The sequence below is a fragment of the Bos indicus genome, chromosome 3 (assembly GCF_029378745.1).
Source record: "Bos indicus isolate NIAB-ARS_2022 breed Sahiwal x Tharparkar chromosome 3, NIAB-ARS_B.indTharparkar_mat_pri_1.0, whole genome shotgun sequence".
Lineage (NCBI taxonomy): Eukaryota > Metazoa > Chordata > Mammalia > Artiodactyla > Bovidae > Bos > Bos indicus.
The window spans coordinates 93,901,946-93,924,986 of record NC_091762.1 but is presented as its reverse complement, the minus strand read 5'-3'; the positions used below and the strand labels follow the sequence as shown (position 1 = coordinate 93,924,986).

Here is a 23,041-nt window from a genome sequence, read left to right as displayed (position 1 = left end):
TAAAGCTCAACATTCAGAAAATGAAGATCATGGCATCTGGTCCCATCACTTCATGGGAAATAGATGGGGCAACAGTGGAAACAGTGTCAGACTTTATTTTGGGGGGCTCCAAAATCACTGCAGATGGTGACTGCAGCCATGAAATTAAAAGACGCTTACTCCTTGGAAAGAAAGTTATGACCAGCCTAGATAGCATATTCAAAAGCAGAGACATTACTTTGTCAACAAAGTTCTGTCTAGTCAAGGCTATGGTTTTTCCAGTGGTCATGTACGGATGTGAAAGTTGGACTGTGAAGAAAAGCTGAGCGCCGAAGAATTGATGCTTTTGAATTGTGGTGTTGGAGAAGACTCTTGAGAGTCCCTTGGACTGCAAAGAGATCCAAGCAGCCCATTCTAAAAGAGATCAGTCCTGGGTGTTCTTTGGAAGGACTGATGGTAAAGCTGAAACTCCAATACTTTGGCCACCTGATGCAAAGAGCTGACTCATTGGAAAAGACTCTGATGCTGGGAGGGATTGCGGGCAGGAGGAGAAGGGGACGACAGAGTTTGAGATGGCTGGATGGCATCACCGATTCGATGGACTTGAGTTTGAGTGAACTCCGGGAGTTGGTGATGGACAGGGAGGCCTGGCGTGCTGCAGTTCATGGGGTTGGAAAGAGTCGAACACGACTGAGTGACTGAACTGACTGAACTGAATGACCGTTGATGTTGAGAACTCTTTATATGCTTGTTCGTCTACACCATTTATCTTAACCACAACAAAAATTACTTTATATTTTAAAACTAAAGTCATTCTTTAAAGCTTCTCTGCTCTTGGGAAGTCTCTCTCTTATATCAACTTGAGAAGCAAGCAGGCTGTGCTTACAAGTACCTTCATATAGCCTGCCTTCCTTCTAAAACAGCTGCAAAACAGAAAGCCCTAAAACCTTGCTGCTGCTGCTAAGTCGCGTCAGTCATGTCTGACTCTGTGCGACCCCATAGACGGCAGCCCACCAGGCTCCTCTGTCCCTGGGATTCTCCAGGCAAGAATACTGGAGTGGGTTGCCATTTCCTTCTCCAATGCATGAAAGTGAAAAGTGAAAGTGAAGTCGCTCAGTCGTGTTCTACCCTTAGCAACCCCATGGACTGTAGCCTACCAGGCTCCTCCGTCCATGGGATTCTCCAGGCAAGAGTACTGGAGTGGGTTGCCATTGCCTTCTCCGCCTAAAACCTTAAGTGATGACAAAAATAAGGATCATGTCATCTGCAGAAAAATGACAAGCTCGCCCCCTAGTGTCAAGTAAGGAAGATAACAGAAAAAGCAAATATTCTTAAAAGGCACAACCACCACAAAGAAAATCATTTCTACCCTACCAAGAATCTGGAGAGAATAGGACAAACTACTAATCAATCAGGGCTTACCACGTGGAGCTAGTGGTAAAGAGCCCAACTGCCAGTGCAGGAGACATAAGAGACTCAGGTTCAATCCCTGGGTCAGGAGGATGCCCCAGTAGGGCATGGCAACCCACTCCAGTATTCTTGCCCAGAGAATCGCTATGGACAGAGAAGCCTAGGGGGCTACAGCTCCTAGGGTAATAAAGAGTTGGACACGACTGAAGCGACTTAGCAGGCACACACTAACCAATCAAGATAGTTTATTCACAAGAACAGTGAAAAAGGTTCAGTTCTGAGAGACAAAACGTATCATAAATCCCTTGCTTACAGATTTCTAGGGTAAGTAAGTTACTTTATTAACAGTACCAAATGAGTGGCCTGAGGATGTTATTTTTAACATGTGAATGTCTCCACTAACGGAAGTTTTCTGTTATACCCTCTTGAGCAACTCAGAAGCATAATGACCTTTATCTTTACATCACACATAACTCCCAATCTCTGAATTTATTGAAAAATCTGACTCTAAAAACAAAAAAAGCAGCCCACACCAATGACTGCATAAGTCAGCAGGTGGCAGTCCTGACTATTTAACTGTTCTTAGCTCCTTAAACCCGCTATTATGTAAATCAAGATACTTTGATTTTTTTAAGCTCTCCCAACTAAAAATAATGGTGATGATGGTGATTCCTTCAGGCCTGTGGCTACTAATTTTTCCAGTTTCCTGCTCTCTCTTTCCCACCCCCACAATCTTTATGGCTCACTAGTCTGCTGTTTTTCACAGAAAAGGAAAAGAGTTTGAGAACCAAGATCTTATAAATGTGGATCACACCAGATAAACAAATATTGACCAAAATAAACATTTTAGACTACATCTGAGCAGGTGACACTGGGGAGCAATGGGTCTATGTAATCAGAGTTACTAATATTAAACACCAAGTCTTTCTTCTCTAGCAAGTCGACCTTCAAGGGCTCCATCAGAAATAGGAGGTGCCAGCATCAAGCTGTCTGTAGCATGGGAGGGTGGGCCACCCTAGCCAAACGTTAAAGGCTGGACACTTTTCTGCTGTTCTTTGTGCAGCTGCCGGGCCCGATTTTTTAGTTCCTCAGCCTTTGCTTCGTCCTTATCGACACCATCCCCAAGCTTGTACATGCGGCTGGCATTAGCACAGGCCCAGACATGGCCCAAGTCACAGGCTTTCATTGCGTATTTGCATGCCAGGCCCATGTCCTTGGGAAAGCTGGGGGCACCCTGCAGGAACATGGCACTGAGGTTGAAACAGCTAGCAGCATAGTTGCCATCACAGGCCCTTGTGTAGTAGTCTCTGGCCCTCTCCAGATTGGGCTGGCCATCCTCATTGACCTGTCCATCATGTGCCAGGAGACCAACATTGTGGCATGCTTCGGTGGACTTCTTTCCCGGCTTCTCACATGCCATCAGAAAGCAGTTGGAAGCAGCTTTCAGATCCTGGGATAGTCCACCTGGGAAGAAAGAAAAAAAGTCAATCCAAGCCAGGACAGAACCTGAATGTCTCAGGTCAAAGTCAGGAAGCAATTCCCAAATAAAGTTCATAAACTTTGAGCTAAAGCAGCATGAAAAGAAGATGGCCTGTCATAGTACACAGAACTTACAGCTTTTTCAGCCACGGAATCTTCTGCTCAAATGGTATCTTATAAGGAAGCCCAAACAGGTAAAAAGGGTGAAATGACTAGCTTCTCAGCCTTAGCTTCGTCCTTATTGGTAAATGATATTTACCTCCGGGATAACAGCAAGATCACGGCATCTTATAAGCACTTCGCCAAATGTTTGTTAATTTAAATATATACTGAATATATATTAATTGCCAATTACTATGCTAGGTTCTAAGGAATAAAAAGATAATGACCCTGCCCTTGTGGATTTTGTGGTCTAATAAAACAGACATTAAACACCACACAAGTAAATGTATGATTCTAAGTGTGACAAGCATATGGAGAAAGAGTACAGGATGCTATGAGAATGATCAAGGCTCTGAACTAAGAGGTGACGTAAAGGAAAATTTCTCCAAAGAAGTGACATTTGAGCTGTGAAATAATGGAAAAAAGAATGAAAAGAAAAATATGGAGTGGGGAAAAAAAAAAGGCAAAGAAAACTGTTCCCAGCAGCAGGAACAGAATACAGAGAGAAAAGGAGCCCATGTGCTATAACTCAGAAATCACTAAGGAAGGGCGGTGAGGCAGGCAGGGGCTAGCTCACGCAGGGTCTGATGGGTCTTCTTAAGGACCCTGTACTTTAACCTCGGAGCAATGGAAAACTGCTAATGGATCATTTTAAGCAGAGGTGGTGACAGGGCCTGCTTTTTTCTTTAGTTTTTGTTTGTTTGTTTGTTTTAACAGAACATTTCAAATCCCCTATTCTCAAAATCCCTCATTCCTAAAAAAAAGAGAAACATATCTCAACATTAGTTTTTAAAGAAGTCATCCCAAATACACCACCTAGGAAAAAAACATCATTAAGAGAACACCATTCCAGTCATCTTTGTAGTATGTGTTTGAATTAAATGTTGGCTGGCTGAATGGATAGCTAGATAGAAGTACAGTTGACTCTTGAAAGCTGTGAGGGACACCCACTCTCCATGCAGCCAAAAATCTGAAAATCCGAGACTAGCTTAAGAGTCAACCTTCCCTAAATGTGCTCCTGTGCACCCAGACTGAACCAACAGGGGATGGAAATCACGGAGCATTACTATTGTATTTATTGTTGAAAAAATCCCCATGGAAGTGAACCTGCATCATTCAAACCTGTGTTGTTTGAAGGTCAACTGCACTTTGGAAAACCAGATTACACATGCTACTTGTAAATAAAAAATTTAACTTTGATTTTACTTGCATTTATTAAGACAAACTGCTAACTTCAAATGAGTATTTCTTCAACAGAGATATTTCCTAAATGAGGCCCTGGAGTTATAAATTATTAAAAACATTTAAATGTTAAAGTTACCGGGTTTTTGGCCGGAGGCAAGGGGCTGGGGCCGGGGGGTGTTTCATGGTGGTGCAGCAGAAGCACAGAGTCCTAACCACTGGACTGCCAGGGGATTCCACTTTTATTTTGTTTTAACCAAATTTCAGACAGTATTGACTCACAACTATAAAAGGGGAATTCTCCTACTTCTCCCCACCTCTCTTCTCCTGCCTTCTACTTTTTGTTAGATACATTATTTCAACTCAGAGAGATACAGGAAACAAGGTTAATGAAGCCTGAGCTCTGCAGGCAGAAAACTGAGGCTCCAGTCCTGGCTCCATCATTTGGAAAATTTATACTATCATTTCTTCAAAAATTTTTTTTCTGTCCCAATCTATTTTCTTTCTGGGCTCCAACACACGCTGTGTTAGATTAAGGGACACTGAACCCTATGGGTTGAGACTCTGACGGTTGGGGAAGTTTTCTGCTTTTTTTGTCTCAGTGCTTCAGTTTAAGAGAAAATCTACAATCCTCTAAGTTCACTGATCTTTCAGATTCACTGTTTATTTGCTTTTGAAGTGTTCTATTTGTTGTTAAGCCTATCCAGTGAATTTTTCATTTCAAATATTATATTTTTCAATCACAGGAGTTCATTTGATTCTTAATAGTTTCAGTTTCTCTGATGCAATTGCCCATCTGTTCATTCATTGTGTCCATTTTTTGTTTAAATTCTTTAACATACTTATTTCCCTGTTTTAAAAGTATTTTGACAGTTAATTCCAACATTCCTGTCACATCTGGGTCTGTTTCTATTGACTGATTTTTTTTTTTTTTTAACGTTTAGTAATTCCTTATTCCTGCACATTGTAGATGATACTTTATTCAGTCTGGGTTTTGTTGTATTCCCTTACAAACTACTATACTCTGGTTTCTCTTCATATCACATAAATCTCTCACCTTTTACCAAAGACTGCTGAGTTTTGTTCTGGCAGGTAACTATTCATTCACTGGTGAATCAGCCTGATCCTTCTGAGGCTTGACCTTCTGAGGCCTGATCTTCCAGCAGCCTCAGTGGCCAGAAACTCTGACCTATGCCTCATCCATTCAGCAAGAGTATCACAATCTACTTGGCTTCTACCTTTCTTCCTAGTCTGAAAAGTACCTCCAGGCAGAAAGCCAAAGCGTGGGGCTCATCCTGTGTGTTCCCCTTTTCTCAGGGATCACACTACTGCACTGAGTTATCTCCCAATGTCTAAAAGCAGTTGCTTCATATATTTTGTGGAATCCATGGTTTATATCCTTAAAAGTTCATTTCAGTTGCTTAATGGAAAGATGATTAGAGACCTGAATTAATGATGCAGGAAAGAAGGGTGGCTTGAATAACTATAGTAGCAGGAAAAGAAGAGAGGATAGATTTGAAACATATTTTAAAGACAAACTGGTCATGAGCTACTCAGTAGGGAGAGACACCACTTGCTAAACTGAAAGACAACAGGGGCATAATAATTTGAGAGAAAACAATTAAGAATTTCATGGAAGAATAAGATGGTGGAAGAGTAGTGGACGTGGAGTACATCTCTCTCCACAGATACATCAGGAATACACTTTCAGACACAGAAATGCATACAGAACACCAGCTGAGAGTGGACCGGAGTACCTGACCGGAGGAAAATAATATATAGAACCACGCAAAACTTGGTAGGAGAAGGAACTAGGGGGAAGAACAGGAGTGTCAGGAGGACTGGACCTGCCCTTGGCAGGTGGGGAAACTGAAGCAGGGGTCCAAGCCCCACGTCGGGTCACTTGTCTGAGCCAGAGGAGAAACATTTAAGGCTGAAAGTGAAACAGCTGATCTGTGGCAGCCTAAATGGAATGAGAATCAGATAGTCCTGCTGCAGCCATACATACTCCAGACAGGGATGCAGGTGCCCTGGAAGGGGCAGTGGCGGGGAGCTGGAGTTTAGGGATTGTGGAGCAACCCGAGGGCAAGGGCTGCTGTTGACTGCGGAGAGATGGATTGAGAGGATGTGAGGGAGGAGACTGTGGTGGGAAATGCCTGTAGAAGAAAGCTGGACAGCCATGGATGCATGGAATACTGCTGAGTCGTGCCTACGGGGTGGAGCCATCACCATAGCTTCTCTCCACAAGCCAGCATCGGCAGCTGAACAATACAGAGGCTGGCCCATCAAATGCCTGAATCACTACAGGGCAGGGCCCCACCCAGGGTGCCCCTTTAAGTGACTGATGCACCTGAACTACAGAGTAGGACCCCATCGAGGATGCCCCTTTAAGTGCCTGATGCGTCGAATAACAGAGAAGGACCCCAGGCAAGGGAGCCCTCTAAGCACCTGAATGGGCAGAGCTACGGAGAAAGACTGGCCAAAGAGGGCTTCTGATTGCCAGCTACAAGAGGCTCACAAAAAAATTCTGATAAGGTGATAACTCCTGCAGCTGAGGCAGTCCATGTCCCTGCACACTTGGCGCCACCAGGGTACCCGCAAGCCAAGCACCACCTTCATGCTCAACTCTCATTGGGGCAGAGCTGCTACAGGCAAAAAAAGTCTTGCATCTATGCACGCAGGGTTGCTTCAGTTATGTCTGACTCTTTCAGACCCTATAAACTGTGGCCTGCCAGGCTTCTCTGCCAGGGAGGGGGGTTCTCCAGGCAAGAATTCTGGAGCGTATTGGCCAATACTGGTAGCCATATCCTTCTAAAGCACTGTATTTCCTGCTGCCCTAGCTGCCAACTCCCCTGAGTACCTGGTGCTGCCAGAACCCCTGAGACCCAAAAAGCTGCACCAACCTCCACACCTTGCCCTCAGAGGGACAAACCCAAATCCTCCAGGGCAGCATCAGAAGCAAATCCCAGTGGACGACCCACATGCAGAGGTGGAAATAAAACCACAGTTGAAACCCAGGAGCAGTATGGATAAGGAAGAACACCCAAAACCCTCCCATCAGCTGTACAAGCTGCAGATTAAATCCACACGATCAACTAGGCAGACTCTGTGTCTATGGAATATATAAAAGGTCACTGAGAGCTCCCACAAAAGAAAACGTACTAGTTTTGATAGCTGTGGACATTGGAGGCAAGAACACACAGGAGTAGGACCAGATTAGAATCTGAGCTGCCCCACAGCACGTCCAGAGATCAGCACAGTGTTGGAGGGCATCCTAGCGAGGTGAGGTGGACTATGACTCCCAGCGAGGGAAAGGACTCTGACAATAGTGACTCAAGAAAAACTATTATTCTTATGCTTTGACTTGTTCTGTAGATTCTTTGGATTTTGAATTTTTTTTTTTCTTTTTTCCTCCCTCTGTGGTCAGTTCAGTCAGTTAGTTCAGTCGCTCAGTTGTGTTCGACTCTTTGCGACCCCATGAATTGCAGCACGTCAGGCCTCCCTATCCATCACCAACTCCTGGAGTTTACTCAAACTCATATCCATCGAGTCGGTGACGCCATCCAGCCATCTCATCCTCTGTCGTCCCCTTCTCCTCCTGCCCCCAATCCCTCCCAGCATCAGAGTCTTTTCCAATGAGTCAACTCTGCAAGAGATGGCCAAAGTATTGGAGTTTCAGCTTTACCATCAGTCCTTCCAATAAACACTCAGGACTGATCTTCTTTAGAACAGACTAGTTGGATCTCCTTGCAGACCAAGGGACTCTCAAGAGTCTTCTCCAACACCACAGTTCAAAAGCATCAATTCTTCGGCGCTTAGCTTTCTTCACAGTCCAACTCTCACATCCATACATGACCACTGGAAAAACCACACCCTTGACTAGACAGAACTTTGTTGGCAAAGTAATATCTCTGCTTTTGAATATGCTATCTAGGCTGGTCATAATTTTCCTTCCAAGGAGTAAGCGTCTCTTAATTTCATGGCTGCAATCACCAGCTGCAGTCATTTTGGAGCCCAAAAGAATAAAGTCTGACACTGTTTCCACTGTTTCCCCATCTACTTCCCATGAAGTGATGGGACCAGATGCCATGATCTTAGTTTTCTGAATGTTGAGCTTTAAGCCAACTTTTTCACTCTCCTCTTTTACTTTCATCAAGAGACTCTTTAGCTCCTCCTCACTTTCTGCCATAAGGGTGGTGTCATCTGCATTTCTGAGGTTACTGGTATTTCTCCCGGCAGTCTTGATTCCAGCTTGTGCCTCTTCCAGCCCAGCGTTTCTCATGATGTACTCTGTATATAAGTTAGATAAGCAGGGTGACAATATACAGCCTTGACATACTCCTTTTCCTATATGGAACCAGTCTGTTGTTCCATGTCCAGTTCTAACTGTTGCTTCCTGACCTGCATATAGGTTTCAAGAGGCAGGTCAGGTGGTCTGGTATTCCCATCTCTTTCAGAATTTTCCACAGTTTATTGTGATCTACACAGTCAAAGGCTTTGGCATAGTCAATAAAGCAGAAATAGATGTTTTTCTGGAACTCTCTTGCTTTTTCCATGATCCAGCAGATGTTGGTAATTTGATCTCTGGTTCCTCTGCCATTTCTAAAACCAGCTTGAGCATCACGGAGTTCACGGTTCATGTATTGCTGAAGCCTGGCTTGGAGAATTTTGAGCATTACTTTACTAGCATGTGAGATGAGTGCAATTGTGCGGTAGTTTGAGCATTCTTCGGAGAAGGCAATGGCACCCCACTCCAGTACCCTTGCCTGAAAAATCCCATGGATGGAGGAGCCTGGTAGGCTGTAGTCCATGGGGTCGCTAAGAGTCGGACACGACTGTGTGACTTCACTTTCACTTTTCACTTTCATGGAGAATCCCAGGGACGGGGGAGCCTGGTGGGCTGCCATCTATGGGGTCGCACAGACTTGGACACGACTGAAGTAACTTAGCAGTTGAGCATTCTTTGGCATTGCCTTTGGGATTGGAATGAAAACTGACCTTTTCCAGTCCTGTGGCCACTGCTGAGTTTTCCAAATGTGCTGGCATATTGAGTGCAGCATTTTCACAGCATCATCTTTCAGGATTTGAAATAGCTCAACTGGAATTCCATCACCTCCACTAGCTTTGTTCATAGTGATGCTTTCTAAGGCCCACCTGACTTCACATTCCAGGATGTCTGGCTCTAGATGAGTCATCACACCATCGTGATTATCTGGGTCGTGAAGATCACTTTTGTACAGTTTTGTGTATTCTTGCCAGCTCTTCTTAATATCTTCTGCTTCTGTTAGGTCCATACCATTTCTGTCCTTTATCGAGCCCATCTTTGCATGAAATGTTCCCTTGGTATCTCTAATTCTCTTGAAGAGATCTCTAGTCTTTCCCATTCTATTGTTTTCCTCTATTTCTTTGCATTGATCGCTGAGGAAGGCTTTCTTATCTCTCCTTGCTTTTGGAACTCTGCATTTAGATGCTTATATCTTTCCTTTTCTCCTTTGGCACTATGAAATCTAATTAAGTTTTTGAGATTTTTCTCTGTCACATTTTTTATTGTTGTTATAAACCTCTGCCTCTACATTGAAAGTGAAAGTGAAGTTGCTCAGTCATGTCCGACTCTTTGCAACCCATGGACACCAGGCTTCTCTGTCCGTGGGATTTTCTAGGCAAGAGTACTGGAGTGAGTTGCCTTTTCCTTCTCCAGGGAACTTCCCGACCCAGGGATCGAACCCACGTCTCCCGCGTTGTAGACAGACGGTTTACCGTCTGAACCACCAGGGAAGTCAGTTCTGTGTCTTCCTTTTTTTCTTTTCTTTTTTTAATTTTAATTTTTTAAACCTATTATTTTTTCTAAGTTTATCCCTTTGTTTGCTTTTCCTACTGTTCTTTTCCTCTTGCAGTTAATCTTTAATGTATATAAATCTTTATCTACCTCTTTTTGACTTCGCATATGTATTCTTTCTTTCCTCTCAACATATTTGTTAGTTTTGTTTTCACTGCTTTATTCCCCTCTTGGCACCTTGCTTTAGTTTTGTTTTCCAGTTTGTGCTTTAGTTAAATTTGTTCTTAACTGGTAAATATAACTTATTATTTCCTTTGTTCGCCAAGTCAATCAACTGTACTTTATTTCTGTTGGACTGTTTTGACTTTGCTCAGCGGTATATATGTGTACGTGTATATTCCATTATTTTAATTATTATTTGCCTGATTTTGTAATTGCCATTTGTTTGGTTTCTGATTACTGGATATCTGTTTTAATCTCACTTAATGCCATAACCATTTGTAGAATCTTCGTTCCTCACCGGAGATCAAGCTCTGAGCCTTTGGAGTGGGAGCACTGATTCCAAGACCCTAGACTACCAGAGAACTAACCCTGCTGCTACTGCTGCTAAGTCACTTCAGTCGTGTCCAACTCTGTGTGACCCCATAGACGGCAGCCCACCAGGCTCCCCCGTCCCTGGAATTCTCCAGGCAAGAACACTGGAGTGGGTTGCCATTTCCTTCTCCAATGCATGAAACTGAAAAGTAAAAGTGAAGTCGCTCAGTCGTGTCCGACTCCTAGCGACCCCATGGACTGCAGCCTACCAGGCTCCTCCATCCATGGGATTTTCCAGGCAAGAGTACTGGAGTGGGGTGCCATCGCCTTCTCCCTAGGAGGCATCAAACAGTGAGAACTCACACAAAGGAAACCACTTGAATACAAGACCCGGCATCACCCAACCACCAGTAGCACCCTGTGCAGGACGCTTCATCTAAACAACAAAAGAAAAATACACACCTAATCATCAGCAGACAGGACTACCACTTCACACAGCCTTGCCTATCAGAGAGGAAAAAAAAAACTCAGCACAAATCTCACCCTATACAAAGCTTACGCAAATCTCTGGACCAACCTGAGGAGGGAAGAAACCAAAAAGAAGAAAGAATTCAACCCTGAAGCCTGGGAAAAGGAGACCTCAAACAGTAAGTTTAAAAAAAAAAAGGAAAAGGCAGAGAAATACTACATAGATGAAGGAACAAACTAGAAACACAGAAGTCCAAATAAATGAAAGGAAACAGGCAAACTATCTGAAAAAGAATTCAGAATAATGACAGTCAAGATGATCAAAAACCTTGAAAACAAAATGGAGAAAATGCAAGAATCAATTAACAAAGATCTAGAAGAATTAAAGAATAAACATACAGAGACAAACAACACAATTACTGAAATTAAAAATACTCTAGAAGGAATCAATAGCAGAATATCTGAAGCAGAAGAACAAATCAGTGAGCTGGAAGATAAAATGGTGGAAATAACTTCTGAAGATCAGAATGAAAAAAAGTAAAGGAATGAAAAGAACTGAGGATAGTCTCAGAGACCTCTGGGACAATATCAAATGCACCAATAATTGAATTATAGAGGTCCCAGAAGAAGAGAAAAAGAAAGGGTATGAGAAAAGTTTTGAATAGATTATAGTTGAAAATTTCCCCAACATGGAAAAGGAAATAGTCAATCAAGTCCAACAGGTGCAAAGAGTCCCATACAGGATAAACCCAAGGAGAAACGCTCCAAGACACATACTAATCAAAATAACAAAGACTAAACACAAAGAAAGAATATTAAAAGCAGCAAGGGAAAAGCAACAAGTAACATTCAAGGGAAACCCCATATGTTTAACAGCTGATCTTTCAACAGAAACTCTGCAGGCCAGAAGGCAATGGCAGGATATATTTAAAGTACTGAAAGGGAAAAATCTACAACCAAGATTACTGTACCCAGCAAGGATCTCATTCAAAATTGATGGAGAAATAAAAAGCTTTTCAGACAAGCAAAAGTTAAGAGAATTCAGTACCACCAAACCAGCTTTACAACAAATGTTAAAGGAACTTATATAGTCAAGAAACACAAGAGAAGAAAAAGATCTACAAACTCAACCCCAAACAATTAAGAAAATGGCAATAGGAACATATATATCAATAATTACTTTAAATGTAAATGGATTAAATGCTCCAACCAAAAGACACAGACTGGCTGAATGGATACAAAAACAAGACCCATATATACACTGTCTACAAGAAACCCACTTCAGACCTAAAGACACATACAGACTGAAAGTGAGAGGATGGAAAAATATATTCTGAGGACAGCTTTGTTATCTCTCCTTGCTCTTCTTTGGAACTCTGCATTTAAATAAGTATCTCTTTCCTTTTCTCCTTTGCCTTTGGCTTCTCTTCTCAGCTATTTGTAAGGCCTCCTTAGACAATCATTTTGCTTTATGCAGAGTACATCATGCAAAATGCATGGGTGAAGCACAAGCATATGAAGATGAAGCATATGCAGGCAGGCAGATGAATCATATGTAGACGAAGTACAATCATATGCAGAGTACATCATGTGAAATGCCAAACTGGATGAAGCACAAGCTGAAATCAAGATTGCTAGAAATATCAATAACCTCAGATATGCAGATGACACAACCCTATGACAGAAAGCAAAGAGGAACTAAAGAGCCTCTTTATGAAGGTAAAAGAGGAGTGTGAAAAAGCTGGCTTAAAACTCAACATACAAAAAACGAAGATCATGGCATCCAGTCCCATCACTTCACAGCAAACAGATGGGGAAGCAATGGAAACAGTGACAGACTTTATCTTCTTGGGCTCCAAAATCACTGCATATGGTGACTTCAGCCATGAAATTAAAAGATGCTTGCTCCTTAGAAGAGAAGCTATGACCAACCTAGACAACATATTAAAATGCAGAGATATTACTTTGCCAACAAAGGTCCATCTAGTCAAAGCTATGGTTTTTCCAGTAGTCATGTCTGGAAGTGGGAGTTGGACCATAAAGAAGGCTGAACGCTGAAGAACTGATGTTTTTGACTGTGGTGTTGGAGAAGACTCTTGAGAGTCCTTCGGACTGCAAGGAGATCAAACCTGTCAATCCTAAAGGATATCAATTCTGAATATTCATTGGAGGCTGACTGATGCTGATGCTGAAGCTCCAACACTTTGGCCACTTTTTGCGAAAAGCTGACTCACTGGAAAAGACCCTGATGCTGGGAAAGGTTGAAGGCAGGAGGAGAAAAGAGGACAAGACGGTTGGATGGCATCACTGACTCAATGGACATGAGTTCGAGCAAGCTCTGGGAGATAGTGAAATACAGGGAAGCCTGGCATACTGCAGTCCATGGGGTCGCAAAGAGTCAGAGATGACTGAGTGACTGAAGAACAACAAAAGTCCTTATGAAAAATATAATAAAATATGATATAAAGATAAGACATATATTCAGAAACTAACATCTAGGAACATTTTTATTTTTCCATGCTATATTGTACAGGTGAGTTCACACATAATTTTCTGTTCAGCTTTCTTCATTGAATATTATATTATAAACTCTTCCTGACATCAACAAAAACTATTTAGAAACATTATTTTTTAATGGGTTAAATAACATTCTAGTTGATGGAAGTAACATTATTTAACTAAACTGCTACTATTGGCACACAGATTTTTAAAAAATAATAATGCAGCTATATATTACTTACAAACCATAAATTAATGAAAATGGGCTAAAGAAATGCCCCTCTGCTTAAGCGAGGGAACTTTATATTCCTGTTAATGCTAAACTTTCTTCAAATTTGAGACTACCACAGACCGTATGTTCCATGTGAAGGCAGAAAGAGTCCACAGAGTTCCAGAGATTTAAAAAAGGCATCCTCTTCAGCAAACTTTTACTGATTGTCCTTCTAACCAGGCTTCACTGGGCACTAGGAACAAGCGATGAATGAATTATATCATCCTCAAAAAGCTTATGAACTAGTCAGCAAAAAAAAGAGCTGCCTGTCTTAGGTTATATTCCCAACTTGTGGTGGTTTTCAAACAAGCCCATAAATTCTTGATAGTCCTTCTTTCAAGAGGTAGAATTTTAGTTCCCTCTAATTAGTGCAGGCTAAACTTACTGACTCACTTCAAATAAGCAGAATGGTATAGTAATGAAAAGCATGTGACTTCCAAGAGTAGGTTATAAAAGACCCTGTGGATTCCATCTTGATCCTTCTTTTGGATCACTCACTCTGGAGGAAGCCAAATGCCATGTCACAAGGACATACAAGTAGCCCATGAAGAGATCCATGTCACAAGGAACCAAGGTCTCTTGACAACATCTGGCAAAGAATGGAAGCCTTCACAGCCAAGTGAGTGAGCCTGCTTAGGATTGAAGAGTCTAGTTCCAGTCAAGCCTTCAAAAGACTACATACAGCCTGGCTCCCTGGCTAGTGTCTTGACTGCAGCCTAATTGAGAGACCCTGAGGCACACAGCTCACCACTCCCAAATTCCTGATCCAAAGAAACTATGTGAAATGATAGGTTTGTTGGGATAATTTATTATTTAGCAATAGGTAATTCCTAGGAGGCACAGAATAAAGAATCTGCCTGCCAATACAGGAGACACAAGAGATGTGAGTTCAATCCCTGGGTCAGGAAGATCCCTTAGATTAGGGAACAGCAACCCACTCCAATATTCTTGTCTCGAAAAATCGCATGGACAGGGGAGCCTGGTAGACTACAGTCCATGGGGCTATAAAGAGTCGGACATGATGAGCAGCACGCAACACAAGGCAACTTAAACACTACTCAATATCAACTGCAATTAAGGCATGAGGAGAAAAGACAGATGGAAAGGAAATGATTACTAGTCCCTTCTTCTGTGCCAGGCACATGCTGATACCTTTACCTACATTATCCTATTTAATCTTCACAAAGACCTATGAAGAAAGTATTGTTTTTTCTCCATTTTACAGGTGATATAACTGATACACAGAGTTAACATTCCCTAAGGTCTGCAACCCCACATCCAAGGAGCAGTGGCTGCGCTGGTGCAGGAGGGCTGAGAGGAGCTACTCCATGTTCAAGGTCAGGAGGGGCGGCGGTGAGGAGATACCCCTCGTCCAAGGTAAGGAGCAGTGGCTGCACTTTGCTGGAGCAGCCCTGAAGAGATACCCCATGTCCAAGGTAAGAGAAACCCAAGTAAGACAGTAGGTGTTGCGAGAGGCATCAGAGAGCAGACACACAAACCATAATCACAGAAAACTAGCCAATCTAATCACACGGACCACAGCCTTGTCTAACTCAATGAAACTAAGCCATGCCGTGTGGGGCCACCCAAGACAGGCGGGTCACGGTGGAGAGGTCTGACAGAATGTGGTCCACTGGAGAAGGGAATGGCAAACCACTTCAGTGTTCTTGCCTTGAGAACCCCATGAACAGTATGAAAAGGCAAAATGATAGGATACTGAAAGAGGAACTCCCCAGGTCAGTAGGTGCCCAATTTGCTACAGAAGATCAGTGGAGAAACAACTCCAGAAAGAATGAAGGGATGGAGCCAAAGCAAAAGCAATACCCAGTTGTGGATGTGACTGGTGATAGAAGCAAGGTCCGATGCTGTAAACAGCAATATTGCACAGGAACCTGGAATGTCAGGTCCATGAATCAAGGCAAACTGGAAGTGGTAAAACAGGAGATGGCAAGAGTGAACGTCGACATTCTAGGAATCAGTGAACTAAAATGGACTGGAATGGTGAATTTAACTCAAATGACCATTATATCTACTACTGCAGGCAGGAATCCCTTAGAAGAAATAGAGTAGCCATCATGGTCAACAAGAGAGTCCGAAATGCAGTACTTGGATGCAATCTCAAAAACGATAGAATGATCTCTGTTCATTTCCAAGGCAAACCATTCAATATCACAGTAATCCAAGTCTATGCCCCAACCAGTAACACTGAAGAAGCTGAAGTTGAACAGTTCTATGAAGACCTACAAGACCTTTTAGAACACCCTAAAAAGATGTCCTTTTCATTATAGGGGATTGGAATGCAAAAGTAGGAAGTCAAGAAACACCTGGAGTAACAGGCAAATTTGGCCTTGGAATATGGAATGAAGCAGGGCAAAGGTTAATAGAGTTTTGCCAAGAGAACGCAATGGTCATAACAAACACCCTCTTCCAACAACACAAGAGAAGACTCTACACATGGACATCACCAGATGGTCAACACCAAAATCAGATTGATTATATTCTTTGCAGCCAAAGACGGAGAAGCTCTATACTTCAGCAAAAACAAGACTGGGAGCTGACTGAGGCTCAGATCATGAACTCCTTATTGCCAAATTCAGACTTAAATTGAAGAAAGTAGGGAAAACCACTAGATCATTCAGGTATGACCTAAATCAAATCTCTTATGATTATACAGTGGAAGTGAGAAATAGATTTAAGGGACTAGATCTGATGGATAGAGTGCCTGATGAACTATGGACAGAGGTTCGTGACATGTACAGGAGACAGGGATCAAGACCATCCCTATAGAAAAGAAATGCAAAAAAGCAAAATGGCTGTCTGGGGAGGCCTTACAAATAGCTCTGAAAAGAAGAGAAGCCAAAAGCAAAGGAGAAAAGGAAAGATACAAGCATCTGAATGCAGAGTTCCAAATAGCAAGGAGAGATAAGAAAGCCTTCCTCAGCGATCAATGCAAAGAAATAGTGGAAAACAATAGAATGGGAAAGACTAGAGATTTCTTCAAGAAAATTAGAGCTACCAAGGGGACATTTCATGCAAAGATGGGCTCAATAAAGGACAGAAATGGTATGGACCTAACAGAAGCAGAAGATATTAAGAAGAGGTGGCAAGAATACACAAAACTGTACAAAAAATGATCTTCACGACCCAGATAATCACGATGGTGTGATCACTCATCTAGAGCCAGACATCCTGGAATGTGAAGTCAAGTGGGCCTTAGAAAGCATCACTACGAACAAAGTTAGTGGAGGTGATGGAATTCCAGTTGAGCTATTCAAATCCTGAAAGATGATGCTGTGAAAATGCTGCACTCAATATGTCAGCACATTTGGAAAACTCAGCAGTGGCCACAGGACTGGAAAAGGTCAGTTTTCATTCCAATCCCAAAGAAAGGCAATGCCAAAGAATGCTCAAACTACCGCACAATTGCACTCATCTCACATGCTAGTAAAGTAATGCTCAAAATTCTCCAAGCCAGTCTTCAGCAATATGTCAACCGTGAACTTTCAGATGTTCAAGCTGGTTTTAGAAATGGCAGAGGAACCAGAGATCAAATTACCAACATCTGCTGGATCATGGAAAAAAGAAGAGAGTTCCAGAAAAACATCTATTTCTGCTTTATTGACTATGTCAAAGCCTTTGACTGTGTGGATCACAATAAACTGTGGAAAATTCTGAAAGAGATGGGAATACCAGACCACCTGACCTGCCTCTTGAGAAACCTATATGCAGGTCAGGAAGCAACAGTTAGAACTGGACATGGAACAACAGACTGGTTCCAAGTAGGAAAAGGAGTACATCAAGGCTGTATATTGTCACCCTGCCTATTTAACTTATATGCAGAGTACATCATGAGAAACGCTGGGCTGGAAGAAGCACAAGCTGGAATCAAGATTGCTGGGAGAAATATCAATAACCTCAGATATGCAGAGGACACCACCCTTATGGCAGAAAGTGAAGAGGCGCTAAAGAGTCTCTTGATGAAAGTGAAAGAAGAGAGTGAAAAGGTTGGCTTAAAGCTCAACATTCAGAAAACGAAGATCATGGCATCTGGTCCCATTACTTCATGGGAAGTAGATGGGGAAACAGTGGAAGCAGTGTCAAACTTTATTTTTTTGGGCTCCAAAATCACTGCAGATGGTGATTGCAGCCATGAAATTAAAAGACACTTACTCCTTGGAAGGAAAGTTATGACCAACCTACATAACATATTCAAAAGCAGAGACATTAGTTTGCCAACAAAGGTCCGTCTAGTCAAGGCTATGGTTTTTCCAGTGGTCATGTATGGATGTGAGAGTTGGACTGTGAAGAAAGCTGAGCGCTGCAGAATTGATGCTTTTGAACTGTGGTGTTGGAGAAGACTCTTGAGAGTCCCTTGGACTGCAAGGAGATCCAACCAGTCCATTCTGAAGGAGATCAGTCCTGGGTGTTCATTGGAAGGACTGATGGTAAAGCTGAAACTCCAATAATTTGGCCACCTCATGCGAAGAGTTGCTTCATTGGAAAAGACTCTGATGGGGATGACAGAGGATGAAATGGCTGGATGGCATCATCGACTCGATGGACATGAGCTTGGGTGAACTCCGGGAGTTGGTGATGGACAGGGAGGCCTGGTGTGCTGCAATTCATGGTGTTGCAAACAGTCGGACAGGACTGAGCGACTGAACTTAACTGAAGGTCTGCCTAAGGGATTCCGCAGGTGGCTCAGTGATAAAATAATCTGCCTGCCAATGCAGGAGATGTCAGTTTGATCCCTGGGTCAGGAAGATCCCCTGGAGAAGGATATGGCAACCTGCTCCAAAATTCTTGCCTGGGAAATCCCATGGGCAGAGGAGCCTGGCAGGCTACAGTCCATGGGGTCACAAAGTTGGGCATGACTAAGCACACACAAGGTCTGCCTAACTTGAAAGGCTATGCTCTTCCCTCCAGCACTTTGCTGAACTCTTGACTCCAAATTTTCCTACAACATGCTTCCCCAATGCCTGTGAAGACCCATCTGTAAAGAGAACTCAGTATGAGCCTCACATGTGGCCTCACCACTACCATCGATGATAAGGACCAAAGAAAGCAGGCCCCTCCTTACCTTTCCCAGTCACATAATAGGCCCCCAGTTTGTAGCAGCTATCACTGTGTTTGTTCTCTTCACAGTTGAACTTCAACACCTTGGCAGCCTCATCAAAATTCTTCTGGATCCCTTCCAAATAGTCCACCAGCCGATAGCAACCTGTGAGGAAAGGGCAAAAATTGTCGTTCAAGTCTGGGGGAGTGGGGAGGGTCCAGGTGTGGCAGGCCGGATGTGCCTTTTATTAGGACAAGCCTCTGTCCTCCTGAGTTGTGGCAAGGTGACTTCACCACAAAAAATGCATGTTCAGCCACTCCTACAAATGGCACTGTCTGCCCTCAGCCTGGGACTGAGCAATGTATAAAGCGGGAAGACCTTGGCCCCTACAATGGCTCTACTACTCACCAGCCCTTCTATTCTCTGTCAACAAGGCCCAGAGATCCACTGGCTTCAATGATGAAACTTTGCTAGCTTTGGAACTTCTCAGAAGTTCAGCATTTAAACAGTGAGAACCAAAAGGGTCAATAGGTCAGTCTTCATGGCAGCAAGAAGCAGTTCTTTGACGACTATATCTTAATCCTTGGCCAGGCTGGGTACATGAAGAAAGAGTTGAAATTGCAGCTACCAAAGGAGTTAGAAATAAGACTCCCTCTCCTTGGTAGTCTATTTCCAGCAAGCCTCTCCTTAACAACTCTCCCCTCTGTACCTTTTCTTCATCCACAACAACACCCACCTCTTGTTAACTTTCATTCAATGAATATTTGAGCATCTACCTGCAACAACATAGTAGAACATAGTAGACACTGCTTTAGTTGCTGGGAATATAGTCACCTGTCCTCCTAAAAGTTACAGTCTAGAGGAGGAAACACAATAAATAAATAGCTTAACAAGATGCATTCAAACCTTAATAAACACCATCAGTGAAATAAAACAGGATGATATGACAGTTTGCTGGGCATTTGGGGGGAAATGGTTAACACAGACCGGGTAATCAGGTAGGGCCTCACTGAGGATTTCAATGTATGAGCTGAGATGTGAATAACAAGAATGAACTAGCTATTTAAAGACAATGAAATGGGAAGGAGACAGAAAGACTCAGGCACAAGGAACAGTACATAAAAAGACTTAAAAAAGAGAATAAGCTTGACACAAATAAGGTATAATGTAGCTGGATCCAGGAGGGGCAGGAAAAGAGAAAAAGGCAGGGACCAATCAGAGGGCCTTACATTAGATAGGAAGAAACGGATTTTATTCCAAGTCAATGGCAAACCACTGGAAGGATTTAGGAAGGGAAGTGATATAATTCAACTTGCATCTTTAAAACGTCACTCTAATAAATATGTCTGTATGTATCTGGATGAATATGGAGGAAGTCATGTGTGAGGGGACCCACTCCAACACCAATAATGACAAAAATGTGTTTCTTCTGTCATCTGAAAATCTAGTAAATAACATAATGAAATTAAAATTTAAGTATCAGTTTATGAGTAGAGAATAGATTTAAGGGAGTTAGGGTGCAAATGGAGAATCAAGTTAGAAAGTCACTTCAGTAATCTGGCTGAGAAATGATGATTTTGAAGAGTACTACAGAACTAGCTATAGAAACTGCCTCCTCTCAGACTCTCTCAAGAGCAGCATCCTGCACTTCTTATATGCCCACCCACCCTTCCTTCACTGCTTAGTGTATCTCCAGAGTACAAAAACACATGCATGGCTCTCCACTGCCTACACAATAACGGCTTTCAAATGCCTTACCCCAGCCTTCAAGATCTGACACACTGTGGCCCAAGGTCCATCCCTCCTCAATCTTATTTCTAACTACATTCTGACTTCAATTTTCTGAAAGAGCATTTTCTTCACTCCCTCCATTTAATCAGCATTACTAGCCTATTCTTCCTGACCTCTTCCAGGAGTCTTCCCCAACCATTCTGCACCTCATGGACTCTGTTAAGCCATCCTACTTCAGAGCAACTCTGTGTAGTTGGGCAGCTTGGAGCAAGGCTGCAAGCTATTAGAAGGCAGGGCCAATATCTTTTTTTTTTTTCTTTCTTTAAAAGTATGGGTACTTCCCTGGTGGTCCAGTGGCTAAGACTACGAGCTCCCAATACAGGGGGGCCCAGGCTGGATCCTTGGTCAGGGAACTAGATTTCAGATGTGACAACTAAGAGTTTGCATGCCACTACTAAGACCAGGTGCAGCCATATAAATAAATAAAAGGGGAAAAAAAGCACTAAGTAGAAAACCACCCAAAGGTACTGGCTGCTCTGGATGGCCCCTTCTGGACATCACCATCCACCCACAACTGAAGTCAACTCAATGTTCCCAGAACACACGGGGCACATTCATACCTCAGGGGCTTTTCACAAGCCCTTACCTCTGCCTGGCATGCACCTCTGCCTGGCATGCACCTCCCCTACTTTTTTCAACACTTTGTTCAAATGCTACCTTCTCAAAGATTCACCCTGACCACTCAATTTAAAGTTGCCCTCCTGAACGGCTGAGACCTCTCAGTCAGTTCTTTTTCCCACTGCACTTACTACCTTCTAAACATTTATTAGGTTTATTTTCCAATAACCCCCAGGAGAATGTAAGCTCCACGAGGACAGAGCATTTTATCAGTTCCCTGATGTAGCCGTAGTCTCTCTGCTCCAAATGCCCTAGCGCTTCTCTTCCTTCTCGCCAGGCCTCCGGGCTCGGGGCGGCCAGAGCATGCTCCCGCTGCGTGCCCCGAAGCTCTGTGGAATCCAACCCGCCCCTTACTTACTTACTTACACACACACATAGCAGTCAGCGACCCACAGACACCCGCGTCCCCTTCCAGATCCCCTCAGAGGTCGCTCGCGTGACCCATCAGTCCCCGTCCCCGAGGCCGGAGCCTCCACGTGTCCATAAGGCCCTGCAGGCGGCGCTCACCGTCCGGGTCCTTCTCGCGGTAGCACTGGTAGTTGCACTCCACTTCCATGTTCTCCAGAAAGGACTTCACCTGTTCCTCGTCCTGAAAGTCCACCAAGCCCGCCATGGCTCTCGCTAGCCCAGTTAAAACCACCCCGCCGCTCCGACCCTGCCCGCGCCGCACGTCCTCCCGCCCCCACGGTCACGTGAGCCGGAGAAGGGGCGGAGCCTTGGAGGGGCGTGCCGCCAAGGTCCGCGTTCAGCCCTGCGCTGGGGAGGAGGAGCGTCCTGAGCTTTGGGCAGTCATTTGTCCTCAAGGTGTTGGTCTTTGGCGGTCCCAAGTTTTCCTCTGGTCAGCCCACACGTAAAGCCGGTAGCAGTCTTTCTGCTGCTGCTGCTGCTAAGTCGCTTCAGTCGTGTCTGACTCTGTGCGACCCCATAGACGGCAGCCCACCAGGCTTCCCGTCCCTGGGATTCTCCAGGCAAGAACACTGGAGTGGGTTGCCATTTCCTTCTCCAATGCATGAAAGTGAAAAGTGAAAGTGAAGTCGCTCAGTCGTGTCCGACTCTTCGCGACCCCATGGACTGCAGCCTACCAGGCTCCTCCGTCCATAGGATTTTCCAGGCAAGAGTACTGGAGTGGGCTGTCATCGCTTTCCCCGAGTGTTTCTGCAGCACTTTATATTTGTGCCAGCCCTGTGGTGGTAATGTTTCTCTGCCTGCGGTCATTTATCACATTCGTTAATTCGGTATTCCCTAAGCGTGCGTCACCGAGTGCTTGGTTTTAGAATTACAACAGCTGAGGGAGTATGGTTACTGCCTTTAAAGAACTTGCGGGTTAGCAGGAAGACCTTTGTATTTTGAGCACCTACTATGTTCCAGGTGTAGCTGGACAAACTAGTATTCATAAGTCAATACAAGCACAATGAAAGGACTGATACATCTCTGTTTTTCTCCCAGACCTACCCACTGCCTCCAACATGAATGACCGAATGACCTAAGGGATGGATGGCTATGGAAGGTGATAACTAGAACACTGTAGCTGTACTGGTTGTAGTAATAAGACTGTTATAATAAAGCTGTTGTAGTAGTTATAATAAGACTGTTAATGCTTAAACAGTGCTGAACTTTGTTCCAGATTCTATTCTAAGAGCTTGATAAATAATTCTCCTTTAATTCTCATGGCACTCACTGTGACCTTGTGGTCACATTATTATCCTCATTTCGCCAATTAAGAAGAGGCATAGACAGGTTAAGCAACTTGTCCAAGGTCACACAGGAAGTGAGTGTTGCTGTGCCATAAATTTTTTTTTAAATGAAAGAATGAGAT

At 43.5% G+C, this 23,041-nt stretch overlaps 1 protein-coding gene across 1 annotated transcript; it reads right to left on the bottom strand.

Annotated features, from left to right (window-relative positions):
* Positions 1 to 1,617: 1,617 nt before the first annotated feature.
* Positions 1,618 to 21,914, bottom strand: COA7 (cytochrome c oxidase assembly factor 7). The gene is made up of 3 exons (XM_019957467.2): positions 21,733 to 21,914; positions 18,841 to 18,981; positions 1,618 to 2,853 (listed from the first exon to the last, which is right to left on the bottom strand). The coding sequence occupies exons 1-3, from the start codon at positions 21,836 to 21,838 to the stop codon at positions 2,405 to 2,407; spliced, it is 696 nt and encodes a 231-aa protein (XP_019813026.2). The 5' UTR covers positions 21,839 to 21,914; the 3' UTR covers positions 1,618 to 2,404.
* Positions 21,915 to 23,041: the final 1,127 nt, after the last annotated feature.